Source organism: Mastacembelus armatus, chromosome 6 (genome assembly GCF_900324485.2).
Source record: "Mastacembelus armatus chromosome 6, fMasArm1.2, whole genome shotgun sequence".
Lineage (NCBI taxonomy): Eukaryota > Metazoa > Chordata > Actinopteri > Synbranchiformes > Mastacembelidae > Mastacembelus > Mastacembelus armatus.
In genome coordinates, this window is record NC_046638.1 from 7,939,601 (window position 1) to 7,954,209 (window position 14,609).

General features: G+C 41.1%; 1 protein-coding gene across 2 annotated transcripts in view; it reads right to left on the reverse strand.

The window, feature by feature from the left end:
• Positions 1-14,609, reverse strand: part of reln (reelin) — an 82,854-nt gene that overhangs the window by 37,978 nt on the left and 30,267 nt on the right. For both annotated transcript variants that reach the window (XM_026312437.1, XM_026312436.1), the window contains exons 3-4: positions 11,492-11,630; positions 1,609-1,679 (exon numbers count right to left, since the gene is read on the reverse strand). In XM_026312437.1, coding sequence (XP_026168222.1) covers positions 1,609-1,679; positions 11,492-11,630 — 210 coding nt within the window. The remainder of the gene's footprint in view (positions 1-1,608; positions 1,680-11,491; positions 11,631-14,609) is intronic.

Genomic DNA, 14,609 nt, shown 5'->3' on the forward strand with positions numbered 1-14,609 from the left:
TTGTCCAATGTCAAAGCAGTTCTCAGGTTTTATTTTTTTGTCGTGAGCCTTGCAAACTGCAGTTTTTATTTTCTTTGCACAGGTTTTTTAAAGTTGCAGGTCTGGAACTGACTATGGTGAGTTAGATCAGAGAAGCAGTGAAATTTGACTACACCAGGCCTATGACAAGGTCAACCATCCACTCACATCTACTCTTTCCCCACTGTTTTGTTAATGATGTTTAATTACCACATTACCTCTACCTAACACTCCAATCAGCTGCGATTTAGGATCTTCAGGTATTAGCACTATCTCTTCATCCAACCATCTTTGCCCCGCTGTCAGTCCATCTCTCCTTTGTCAATGAGACAATGGAACTATCATTACTCACACCAGTAATTTATAGCTCTACAATCCCTAGCCATCACTCGAATGTGTCCCTTATCACTGTCACCACTGTCTCTCCTCTCTCACCTCCCCTACACCTCTATACCTGTCCATGTTCGCTGCAGATTAGATATTTCTGTCTGCTCGCATTCACGACTCGCATCCTCAAAGGCCTTAAAAGGTCAAATCTCTGCTTTACAGCTTGTCTGCTGTAAGTAGTTGTGTGTTAGTGTGATACTGCAGGGCCTTGGCAATGAATAAGTAAATGACTGTTGTTGGCTGCAGATATTTCATGTGCAGAGGGAGAAGACTGGGGCAGTGTGTCAGTGGTGGTGAGAGGATGAGCTCTTCGGCAAGGAGACAGAGGAGAGAAGCCTCGTCACTCTCTCTCCGTGTCTCTTCCAGGCGTGACTGAGGGCTCTGTGCCGCAGCTTTTCCAAACTGGCATGGAACCATAAAGTTGAACACTGTGTGTCTGGCTTGTGTTACAATGGTTGGTAGTGTCTCCAATGACCTGCTAGGGGACACATTCGGAATAAAGAGTACGTGGTGACTCACCAGAGCGATGACTTTAATAAATAAGCATATTTCAAAGCTGAAACTTTGCTGTTTGCTGAAAAAGACCTCGGCGGCAGTTAGTCTACTTTCAGCATTAAAGTCAAATCTATAAGGAGGAGCTCTTGAGTGAGGAGAAGGCTTCTTTCCTGTAAACAAGCAATTATACACACTCAGCATACAGAGTGGGACTGTACTGTCTGTCAATAGCTACTTAAGGCTGTCACAAAAAGTGGATGTAAGAAGTGTCGGCAATAAAGCGCAAATCTCTGGCAGAGAGAGAGAGAGAGAGAGAGAGAGAGAGAAGGGGGGTTGGGGGTTTGGCTGAGTTTAGGATAAGCTGAAATTAAGCTGGCAATATAGGACATCCAAATATCTCTGGCTCTGGCTGCATCATTAGGCAGAAAGGGAGCCAGGAAGTGCTGCATTGCCACTGTCATAAAGAAGAAGCATATCAACTATACTGTGTCATCTATATTCTGACTATATGTGTGCATGATGGACAGTAATAGGAGGTGAGAATTGGGTACACTATGTATATGTGTTGGTGTACATGTGTGCTTGGACATATATGCATAGTGCAGATATGGATATATCTGTCTGCAGGTGCACTATACCGTATGTGTATATGTGTCATTGACAGGGAATAGGTATATATGTGTTGTGTGTGTTGTCCCTGCTACCCACCTCCTTGCTCACAGAGCTGCTGGGCCAGAGCATCTTTGAAAATGATCTGTCCTCGATGCGTTGCAGTAGCACTGAGAGAAAGAAAGAGAGAAATCGGGGGAGAAAGAGAAAAGTATTAACACAAATTACACAACCAAGAAATGTAACTTTATAAGCTTAATATATGAAGATAAATCCAGCACAGATGGCCTAATTTCCCACTAAACCAAAATGTGCTTAACTATCCTCCATCAAACAGGACATTTTCTGAAGTTCATTATGATGTGACTTTGAGGTAAAAACAAGAAATATTTCCAGAAACATGTCAGAATGGTAATGAGCAAGAATCTCCGTTATGTTGCTATGAATGTGTAGTAAATGTTATGGTGTAGTATACAGTCTGAAATTTTTTCTGGTGGTTATTGATTTGAAAATAGAGAGATCTTTAGAATCTAGGAGGGCAAAGTCTGGGAGTGCAGTAGGATCTTTTACACAGATACTGAGACATGTAGGGAGAAATCCACTCTCATTTACAATGGCAGAACAAGACTGGGGAAGAGGTGCACTGAAGATGCCACTTTATAAAGAAATGTCATTCCTTCCAAAAATAATACCTACAACTACAACTAATACCTACAACTACAAACAACTACTACTAGTAGTAGTAATAATAAAAGTAAAACAGCAGTTGTTTGAATGTAAAAACAGAAGGTAACCATAATAGAATAACAAGCATCTCAGACATCAGGAGGCAGATTATGTGGGGGAAATGACTGGGTTTGTAAGAAGCTGCAACTTTCAGAGAGTCCTTGAAATAAGTCATTTGAAAAAAAATCCACTTAGTGGCATCAGCGAAATGCTCTGTGTAGTAACGTCCCTATGAAAGTTACGTGCGAAAGAAGACACATACTGCAGCTACAGTTTTAGTTGTAAAGTAAAAGCTGTGTTGCTCCTACAAAGTAACATGAGGGAAAACAGTGGGAGAGGCTCTGTGGTGAAAAACATAAAAAAGGATAAATATCATGTGCATGACAGGTTTCCTTACTAACTGCTTGCAGGATTACTTACTGTCCACCACAGAGAACAGAGCAATTGTCATGTTTCCTCTGTCTGATTCTCACAGTCACTTTAATGTAGGAATTTGGCTTTGGTATTAATTATGAACATCATCTGTGGATTGTAAATCTGCAACATCATTAAAACAGAACTATGTGTACCACCCACATACAGTCAGAACATTTGTTTGCTTATGGAAACAAACGCGGCGGGGGGGTCTCAGTTTTTTTGGACATGCATTCTCATGCCGTGTCAGTGTTCAGGATACACCCCCAGCATTTCTGCAAAACAACACAACATTTCTATTATCTAATAAAGTTCAATGTGCTGAGCCACTCCCAGTCAACATACTGTACATAGACTAAACTAAGGAACAGAGGATATGGTAAGTATCTGAATCAATGAGCCCCACATCCATTTTAGACTCTTTCCCCTGCTTCTGCTTTCCCCTTTTCTTCACTGGCATCCCATGTGGATTTTACCTCACACCTCCCAAACTCAACCCCTCCCCGGCCCACCGTGCAGACTCAGACTTTTTATGGGTGCCAAGGCATTTACATGTTCATCTCAGCTTATGAATAATAAATAGTCATCTCATTAATTAGCAAAGAGCTCTAGTGCTTGTGCAGAGCTGGGGAGAAAACGTACTTAATTACACTCATATTTCAGAATTGGGTGAAAACTAATCTGAGTTTGGTATTTATGAATAAAAGATGGCGTGTAACAAACAGCAGGTGGGGATGTAGGAACAAGGCCCTTAAATATTTACTAAACACAATCTCAGCTCAGGTTCACTCAACAAATTCTGTTAAGTGAATCAAAATTAAACAGATTCTGTTAAGTGATTCTAAATCTAAATTGACTCTGTGAGTGATCTCGGGCTCTATCAACACATTTGATGTCACACACATCTTATCCTGTACATACACAGAGCACACACCCATGACAGTAACCATTACCATGCTGAGGTGGGACAAAATTTAGTGCACTTTTCAGATCATTTCCATAAGAAACAGAAGCCATACAACAATGCAAAAGCATCAGAAGTAAAAGTACTTCTTATAATTCAATGTAAATTCATATAATATACTTTTGGGATTTTATTATTTCTGATGCATAAACATTTTGTTTTAACTATTTCAATGCTGTTGGGGTGCATCATATTTTTTGTATGTTTAAATCCATCCATCCATCTTCTATACCCGCTTTTCCTGTTCAGGGTCACGGGGATCCGCTGGAGCCTATCCCAGCTCTCTCTCGGGTGGAAGGCAGGGGTACACCCTAGACAGGTCACCAGTCTGTCGCAGGGCCACATATAGACACACAAAGACAGACAACCTCACACACTCACACTCACTCCTACGGGCAATTTTAGAGTCACCAATCAACCTGACATGCATGTTTTTGGACTGTGGGAGGAAACCGGAGTACCCGGAGTAAACCCACGCAAGCACAGGGAGAACATGCAAACTCCACACAGAAAGGCCGGGATGCGAACCCACGACCTTCTTGCTGTGAGGCAACAGTGCTAACCACTCAGCCACCATGCTGCCCTATGTTTAAATCTATTTGCTAAAATCTTAATCTGCAAAACAGCTTCTACTAAGCAAAAGTATAAAGTAACAGAAAATGTGAATACAGAGCAGCACAGGGGTGCAGTGGTTAGCGCTGCTGCCTCACAGCAAGAAGGTATTGGTTTGATTCATTCAGCACAGGGCTTTTCTTTGTGGAGTTTGCATGTTTTCCCCACGTCTCTGTGGGGTTTTCTCCAGGTACACCAGCTTCCTCCCACAGTTCAAAGAAATGCAGTTTGGGGTTAGAAGAATTGATAACTCTAAATTTCTGTAAGTGTGCATGTTTGTCTGTCTCTATGCATCATCATTGTGATAAACTGACAATCTGTCCAGGGTGTACCCAGCCTGTCACTCCAGGTCCCTTTATATATTGATTGTTTCCATTCAATATATAGAAGCAAAACAAAATGTATAAGTCCAGTGGGAAAGAGTGCTTTTCTTTTGAAAATGCATGTCTCATTGAGTGGTCTGAATAAGTGTGACTTAATAACATGTATGTCATTAAAAGAGTAGCCAGGAGAGGGCATTTAGTCAGAGACGCAGAGTGTGTGATCAGTGCAGCGCGACGCCAGCGTCTGTCCAGCAGTCACACTCCAGTGGCTCCGCAGCGTGTGTCTCTCATTATCCATCTCTACTATGGGAGCCACACACAGACACGCACACACACATACAATGGCACTAATATGCACAAAACATTTACTGAACATCTACTTGTTAATTTGACTTTCATTTCAGGAATGGGGGGCACAATTAAGGACCTTAATGTGCTGGTGATTTTTATCCCCCTTCTCCCTCTGATTCAAACAAGGGATCATTCATCTTGTGAAAATAAGTGTCATCCTCTTCTCTCTCATTATTCTGAAGGAGCAAATTTGAGAGATGGGAAAAAGAGGGACTGAGGAAGATGAAGAAAAAAACATGAGGCCTGAGAGAGAGAGATGGATAAATTGAGGGGGAAGGGAGAGGAGGGATTTGGGCAGAGGAAATGGAGATAGGGATTAGATGGCCTTGTCTTTTAGTGTCCACAATCTGCTGTCGAACAGCAAGGCATGTCACTACAGGCAGAGATCTAGTCCACACACACACGCACACACACACACACACGCACACGCACACGCACACACGCACACACGCAGACACACACAGACTCCAAGCCATATATGAGCATTTACATGTATGCAGATGGACAGGCTGTCACTCAAAGAGCTCCCAAAAGGGCCTGGAGTGGGTAATTACCAAGCATGTCTTCCATGTTAGATTACATGTTGCTCTAGGCCATAAGTATCCCTGAGGAGCCAACTTGACAGCTCCCTGCTAACTACACACACACAAACACACCAACACACACTGATGGCTGATGTACCCTAAAGTCAGATATGTGCAAATATAGGTACTGCTATCTTAAAGCGAGGAATGTGCACTGAATACTGACCACACAAACTTGAACAGTTTTTTACATTCGCCTGCAGAAAACTCTATTTTCACACAGACATCCGAAGGTAGAGAAAACGTTTCACTTTTCCTCTCTATTAGATGACTCTTCTATCCCATTCTGCTTAAATCCTAATTAAAGGCTGAATTTCTCTCCCAGCTCACTAGACCTGCTGGTAATCATGATTAATATGAGGACTTTCAGTGGGGTGCAGTTCCAGTCGCCAGCACTTATTTTGCTGCATTTGGACCTATCCCTTAAAATAATACACCCTAATTGGTTGATTTATCTACCATGTTGAGGACCAGCTGTGGGTGTGGTACTGCAGTAAGGGACAATGGGTAAGTGAATGGACAGATGGAAAGGTGGAAATTTAAAGACAGGACAAGAAAAGACGCAGAAGCCGCTGCTTCAGTAGTCGAAACATCACTGATAATCAGGAGCTCTGACAAAATGACAAAAAGGTTTTCTTGATTTCAACCCACCATTCATGTGTTCATATACTTCAGGGCCTTAGAAGATACGACTTTATGGAATCACATTACTCCCTCCCACCTCCCTCCATCCCTAATTTAATTAATTGAAAAAGGCTCTTGGAGAACATGCAAATTTAATGAAGCTCCACAGAGGAGGGATTTGGGAGTTGTTTGGCAAATTACCTGCTTGTTAGCACAGGGTCATAGAGAGTTACGGCTCTGAATACAGCCAGAAGAAGAGCAATTGACCTTGACTACTGTTAGTGAGTAATAATTACAGGGAACAGGAAAACAACAGTACTTAGGAATAAATATGTGAGGAAATAAAAAATATAACTGACTCCAAAAAAATGGCCTGTTTTTTTTTTTTTTTTTTCAGGCTCAAGCAAATTTGTGACATAAAAAATAAAATCTAGCATCAGCCTTTTAAAAGCTCTTTTTCGATTAGGGTCACACCAGGACAAGAGAAGAAGAAAGAATCTACCAGAGTCAACAACCGAAAAATGAATCCCTGCAACAAGCCATGTCTGTTATTTATCTTGCCGGTCACAATGGAGCGCATTTGCAGGAACAGACAGCACAAAATGTCGAGCAATCATTTCACACAAAATACATCTGGAGCACGCTGCCCTCTCCCTTGAGCATGCTTTATATGTCTGCATTTAAAATAAAATGCTTTTCTTTTTCTTCCCCCAGTCTCGTCCCCCTCTATTTCATCTAGAATTGATAAGGAGGTCAATGTCCCAGCAGGTGGGGAGCGACCTCCTGATGAAACCATGTGATGTAAGTGCAGCACAGATGTAATGCAAACATTTTGTGGCTGTATTGATCCTCACACTGATGTGTACTATGCCTGTGTTTGTGTTTGTGTGTACACAGTGTCTCAGTGTACACACGTGTATGTATATAATTACAGGGGTCATGGACCGCCCCCTGGGAAATAAGACTATATCATGGATGCAGAGACCTTTAAGATAAACAGCAACAGGAGATGCGATCTGTTGAGGAGCACAGGAATTGGTTTGCTCCTAAAAGTTTCTGATTTATTCCTATATTCTGAACAACTGACACACTTTAAAAGTTTAAGAAAGGTTAAACACATGAACATGACAGACAGAGGAGTTGCCAACTTATATGTGATATATGGAAATTGGAATTATATGGCTGAACTGTGTCAGATTTGCAGCTCTGGTCGGTTTGTGGAGAAAAAAAGCAGATTGGATTTATGTTCTCTGCCATCTTTTGCATTACTCACCCATATTTCTATATCACCAATGCCAAGAATGTGATTACCTTGAACCAATCATTCATGTTCCCTTGCTGACTGTCTACAGTGAATCAGTCAAACAGCCACAGGCCAGTTTTGAGCTTTAATGATGAGGGGAGCTCATTAACCTGTGATTTTATATTATAATAGACGCAAAGACTGACTTGAATTATAGGAAATCAATGAAGAAGATTAATACCAGGAGAATTTAGGAGCTGGGCGAGAGAGGTCGCTTGTCAACCTGCTGTCTGAATGCTGACCTTTGACCCCTGATTGATATCACAAGCCGTCTATCATTCCACCTGTCAGGATCACTGGACTGGATGTGCTTAAGGACGCATTATTGTCATAAAAAAAATGTCAATACAATTTTTAACTTATCTCTTTCATGCATATATTTTTGTTTTTAGGTCTCTGAGTCTCTAGTCGGTGGGCTTTGAATTTGTAGCATGCCTAAAAGCAGCAGCACATGCATGTGTACATTGCTGCTCACTTCAAAATTACTGGTACCTGCTGTGTTCATATGCAGCTGTAGACTGTAGTCATCCACATACATACACAATACACAAACTTCAGGCTGACACAGACTTGCCTACTTTGAGCAGATGGCAGTATCAACAACACCCAGCATAATTACAGCACAGGAACCATTCCTTTTCAATTACAGCTAACAAGACTAGAATATTTGCACACCCACCTGCCCTTCTTCATTCTATTGCTATTCTTTAAGTGGCCTCAATTAGTCTGACTGTCCAAAGAGGAATCACAGGTACCAGAGATGCAGAAAACCAACAGGTACTTCATAAAACACTTCATATATACGCGCGCACACATGCATGCATACAAACACACTCGTACAAAGCATGCCATGACATAGAGGAACAGTGTACCATTACATCTGCAGACATCCGTCTCCTCAGGGGAACACTTCGGGAAGGGGGGCTCACATGCTGTAATTAAAGCAATCTCTAACCCAGCAGCTGTCTGAGGCCCATGGGGAGATGGTACAAAACACTACAGCCCAGAAACACATCCCATACACACAGAAACCAACACACAAGCATATGTTAATGTGGGATTGCCTGTGTGCATACAGCACCCAGACACACCCATATAGTAACCTTGCAGAACATCGGCAACCTTGCAGAACATCGGTTGTTGATCGGTTGTTTGAATGTGTCTCTCTGAAGATAGATGTTATTTCATATAAGACCCAGTGTACACATGCTCCCACACTTTCACCCCCTGACCACCCACTGCACTAATTGCCTTGGGGCTGGAAGTGAAGCAGAATAACTGCAAAGAATTGACACCTCAGTGCATCTTTGCATTCACCAGAAGAAGCTATTACCCAGTCACCTCTGCTAAATGCAGCAAAGCATTCAGGACTGCCTTATTTGGACAAGATCAATAAAAAGTGAGGTGCTATTGTATTTTATGAAATCATTAAAGTGTGAGATGGAAAGGTATTTTCTAGACTGATAAATTAAGTCTCTAATTTAACTGAAATCAGTAGTTACCAGAGCTAAAGGTAAAATCTTGCTTGATTTTATTTATTTATTTTTTTTACACCAGCCCAGAATGCACATACATATATCAAAGCTGTTGCCGATGATTTTCTTGTTGATCAACAACTTTGAATTGAAGTGTGTATGTGTGTGTTCTTGCTACTTCCTCAACACATTCGCCTCTTATTCTGTCCTCCAAGGCCTCCCCTGCTCCTTTGTTGGCAATTTACGGCCACCCAGAAAATGAGTTCTTCAGGGTGCCCACATCACTGCACTCTATCAAACTCCTGCTAGTGATCTGTTTCCAGGAACGCTTTCACAATATCGCCTATAAAACTGCTCACAGGCCCTATATTAATGCAGTAGCAGACCAAATCCAGCCCTGTGAAGGACAGAGGGTGTCTGTGGCTTTAATTTAAACATTCACAGACACTGCTTGTGGAAAATGGTCCTTGTATCAATCAGAGAAGTACCACCTCTGGCAAGGGCAGGACATTGTATTATTTATATTTTGTATAGTCTAGACAAATAATTCTGGTGCACTCATACCATTATATCTTATTACTTTTTTTGGCTTTTAAACTGAATGGAGCATTTGATAGAAATATGCATTGCTTGGGAATATATTTGTTTGTTGCAGCTGCAGTTTTATAATCAAAACTTGAATAAGGAAATTTTATGTTGCACCCATGGTGGCCCTGGCTTTTGCCATAAGGGCCTCACTTGAATTCCCTCAATGAACCAAGGGAGGGCAGCTCCGGAGACAAGAATATATGGGTGGACATGGCTGCTCTGAAGTGGAACAGGGTTCCAGAGAGACAGAGAGAGAGAGAGAGAGAGCGAGAGAAAGAGAGAGAGCGAGAGAGAGAGAGAGAGAGAGAGAGTGTGTGTGTGTTGGTGTGTGTGTGTGTGAGAGAGAGAGAGGACCAGTCTTCAGCCAGCTGGAGTGTGACTGGCTGACTTTGATAAGGTCAGCCGCAGGGGCCTCTATTGTCATACAGTCGTGGCCCCCTGCCATCGCCACTGTCATCACTGGCACACCACTACTCCGTGGCTTACACTCACACGCAAACACACCGCACACACCAAAACACAATCTTCATAAGCTGACACACGCCCAATAGTAAGTGTGTGTGCTGGCAGACAAAATAGCCAGTAAATCTGTTTGGCTCTGTGGATATTGTCTAAATAACAGCTCCACTTCAGCAAATTCCCCAGCTGAATCCTTCTCTGTCCATAAAAGTCTCTGTCTGATCAGTCTATTAGTCTATCGGGTCCCTTCAGGAATTCATTGAGGAACTTTTCAGAGTCCTGCCAAAATGTTTAATTTAGTTGTGGTTTTTATAAAATATTGAAGTGCGGTTTTCAGTGTCTTTAAAGTTTTGAAAGGGGATGACTTCAACTAAAACAGGGAAAACAAGTAGGAGGTTGGTTCGCAGCTTGGTTTGGACTCAAGCATTAAAATCATGATGGTAATGATGTTTTTATCTTCAGAATTCATTTTAAAAAGACACAGATTTGAGGATTACACTAGCCAAATTTAGAAAATCCTAATATGTAATATTTGTGGGTGAACTTTTGAAAAGATCTTTGTAATGTGATGCTTTGCTGCTGTGACTTTGCATGGGGCAGAGTTATTGGAATCCTCCCTTTTTCCTCTACGCTTCTCCAGCAACAGCTGCTAATTGCATTTTGACTGATTATCAGCATGAGGCCGTAAATCACCAGCCAAGTGAACTAGAGGGAAGGAAAGTCAGAGGGTTTCCAACAGACAGAGATGAAATAAATGATGAAAAGCAAGATAAACAGAAGAAGGAGGAATGAAAATGAGAGAAAGGAAAGACCAAGGCTGTTTAGATATAGCTGGATCCGTTCCCTCTTGGGCAAATCAAACTACATGTAACCTTCAGGAAAACACAAACTACACAGACTGATATTTAAATGGTGAATAATCAGTGGTGCAATCAGCAAAAAAAAAAAAAAATCACAATAAAGTCATTAATAAAATGCATTTGTACAAGTGAGAATGGATATTTAATACTTTATGTAAAGTCACAGAGAAACAACCTCACGTGAATGTTTTCTATCACACCCATTGTCGGGGGATGGGTGGACCTGACCTATCAGTCACACATTTTCCAATGTGAAGAGTGACCAAGCCCAGTGAATGAGAGGAAGGAGGTATTTCCGCTAATTCTCAACAGGGTAAACATGCACAAACATTCATACCTGCCACGACACAGGCCATGTCAAGCAAGGTAATGAGGACACACAAGCCAACTGTGTCCCCAGTGTACCCTCTTTCCAATCACCACTGCTTTCTCTGACAGGATGGCCTTTTAACATCCTTTCTGTGGCTCCAACAGGGAAATCATCGCCCATGATGTCAGCTGATAAGCCTCTCTCAGGCTTACTGGGTCAACATACGGCCACACGACATTAACGGATATTATTGTTACAGTTTACGACTTCCCTGTCGCACGTGGCAGCTGTAAAGGTCCTACTCTGTATCACAAGGCTATTCAACAGCAGTTTCTGTCTTATTATCTTATAGATGCTTTATTTTCCTCACATACATGCACAGTACTTACAGAAAGTTGACGCAGCCAGTGCCAGGCGGTGGTGCTATCCAGACAAAGCTGAAGCTGGTGGAAGGCTGGTGGCTGACATGGGAAGCGACTACACTGCAAACAAACTGGGTTCCACCAAACTGGCGCTCTGGCATCACACCTGGAGGACAGAGGAGAAGAGAATAAGCGAGAGACCAAAAAGGGTGAGAGACATGGAACATTAACTGTTTTTGCCCAAATTTGTAATATTTTGTGGTAGACTTCAGTTACAACCAAACATTTTCCAAAGCTTTAATTATTTCTGCTATATTCCAGGTTGCAGCTGCCTTCTATTTATTTTAGTATGGTATTCAACCTGCAAAAACCTGAAACTTGCATGTTATAGGACAGAGCAATTTATCACTGCGTCAAAAAAGTTACATTGCTGTGGTGTTATAAACCCATACGTGCCCAGTGATGTGCATTTATGGGCTTTCCAAACAACATTGCCTTCATAAGCTGCACTGAAATCCGCACCCAAAGAAAAACAGCTATTAAAACTTAGAAGTTTAATTTTAAGTTATGGCCTCTTGCATTAGAAACACTGTTTCTTGGCAGCCAACTCTTACCACTCTCCCATGACCTGACAGACAAAGTAATTATCACTGAACTGTACAGTTTACTGTTTACTGTACAGTTACTTTTATAAAAAAAAAACATGATTATCAACACTAGCTCCATGTCTGTTGGCCTTAATTTTATGCAATACTGAAATAAAAATAGACATAAATAAATGGTTTGCAGCAAGCCCATTAACAGCTAAACCACTCCAATGTTATTTGGTCCGACTGAATGCACTAAGAGGACAATATGCAATATGTAACAGAAAAATCGACACAAGTCTGAAATAAATGCATAATATAACAGATAAATGCATTTAATAATATGAGAGAACAACAAAAAGCAGTGTGATATAAGGGACAACTGAGAGTGAAAACAAGGAGAATATTGATATCTATAATACCGATGCCTGGAGTGTTGTATATAAATATTAAGCTTGCCCCATCATCCCTTGTTTTTTTTCTGTTTCTCCCCTCACTCATATGAGAATAAAATGCTACGTAAAACTGTATTTATTCTATTATTTTTCCCATCTGCTGGCATCCTAGTTTCTTTTTTCTTCTTTCATCATTTTCTGCCTCAAACTTCTCATCCACATTTCTCCTTTGCTTGTTTTTCCTACTTTACTTCTCTCCTTTCATCATTCATTTCTGTATCAGCTGCTTCCTATTCCCCGTCTTTGCGAGTTGACACTACCTAATGCTGATGTTATTAATGAGTGTCTGGCTATGATTGCACTGATGCACTGACATCATGTCACACAATCTTTTCTTCATATTACAGAGGGCAAGGGAAGGAGGCGGCCTGACCTATTAATCACTGTTTAGACATTCAGAATAGTTAAATAATTTACTGGAACAAAACCACTTTTACAGTCAGCGGATAGGTGTCCAAACACTGCTCTCACTATTGCAAATGCAAACACAACTAAAGTGTTGACAGTGTGTTTCTGTTCACATAGAGCACACACAATCAGTCACTTTAAAACTGTATGTGAAACTGGATTTACTGTATGTGCTGTGCTGTCTATGACAATGTGCTCTGTGCTGAGGCATTCAGCTCTTTATAACCTGTAAAGACAGTCCTCTCCTCAATCATAACTCGCTGAAAACATAATCAGCAATGATTAATAACATCAGAGGTTTAATATCCCCCTGAATCAATGTGCAAAGATTGTGTACACATGTGCATTGGTGCGCGTGTGTGTGTGCGTGCTTCAAAACCAATCATTTAAAGAGAAATAATTCCACCCGTTTCTGACAGTAATAAATGTGACCTCACAGATTGCATCCATAAATACACACATTGTCGACAGCACCATAAATGTTTCTGTTTGACTTGGCCAGCTGTGTGTGTGTTCATCAAATTTATGTTGATGTTTATGTGTATGCATTGGTACAAACAAACCTGCTTATCATAGTCATTGGATCCAAAAAAAATAAAAATAAAAAATTACCTTAAATACCATGCATTTATTATACCCCCTCCAAAGGTTTCCTTCTTCAAAGTTAGTTGTTGTAAATTTTCTAATGTAGAAAAACATTTAACTGAACTGCAGTTAAATGTTTTTCTACATGAGCTGAATAATCACCAAAAAGCCACTTGATTTAAGAGGTTTTCACATGGCAACAACATATTGTGTCATTACGTGCAAGTGTAAGCAGCATGTGGGCCTAATGTGCCAGATTTACAACCTTATACCATTTTCTATACCAAGGAGCTGCAGCTGTGTAACAGGCTGAAATGTTATCACCCATTAATAGTACTGCTCTTCTCCCATCACCTTGGCTGCAATGTCTCTGCATAATGGCCACGATTTACTCCTAAGCAAACATGTACACACTCGCACAGGGAAACACACATAAACATACATTACTCTCTAGGGTTATGGCAATGTTGTTTTCTCGTACAGAAGCTTTATCTTTAGTGCCAACATATAGCAGAAATTATTTCTGTGTTGGTTTTATGGGCACAGGGAACCTTGCATTGCCATACACATACATTTTTCCTCTCTTTTTAACCCTTCTGACAAAGAGTGCCATTTTCCCTTGCTGTTACAAGCCACAAATTTACCACCAAAACCAAGGCAGCAGTTTTGGAAATAACTGTCCAATTTTGCGGCAGAAGAAGATGAAGACACTGTGAATCTTTCTCACCACAGTGCCATGGTGCAATTCGAGAATCCCTGCAGATGTGCATAATATAAGCTTAGCTCTTGTGGCAATGGAAAAGCTGCAAAGACAAACAGAAAACAGAGAAGTGTGGATGTGTGAGGGAGCTGAGCAGCAGACTAAGCAGAGGTGATAGAAGGAGAAAGCAAAGGGCTGTGGCCAGTGCAGACACATGGACAAACAATGACTCATTCACTCATTCAAATGAGTATTTACATGTAGAGCACTGCTGCTCATTGAAGAGAAAAAGAAAGGTTGGCCAGTGCCAAAAACAACTGTAGTGTCACACAGAGGGTTTTTTTGATTTACAGCTATGACAAACTTTAGAGGCTATTGTACTGTAACTCCTGCTCAACTAGGAAAATGAA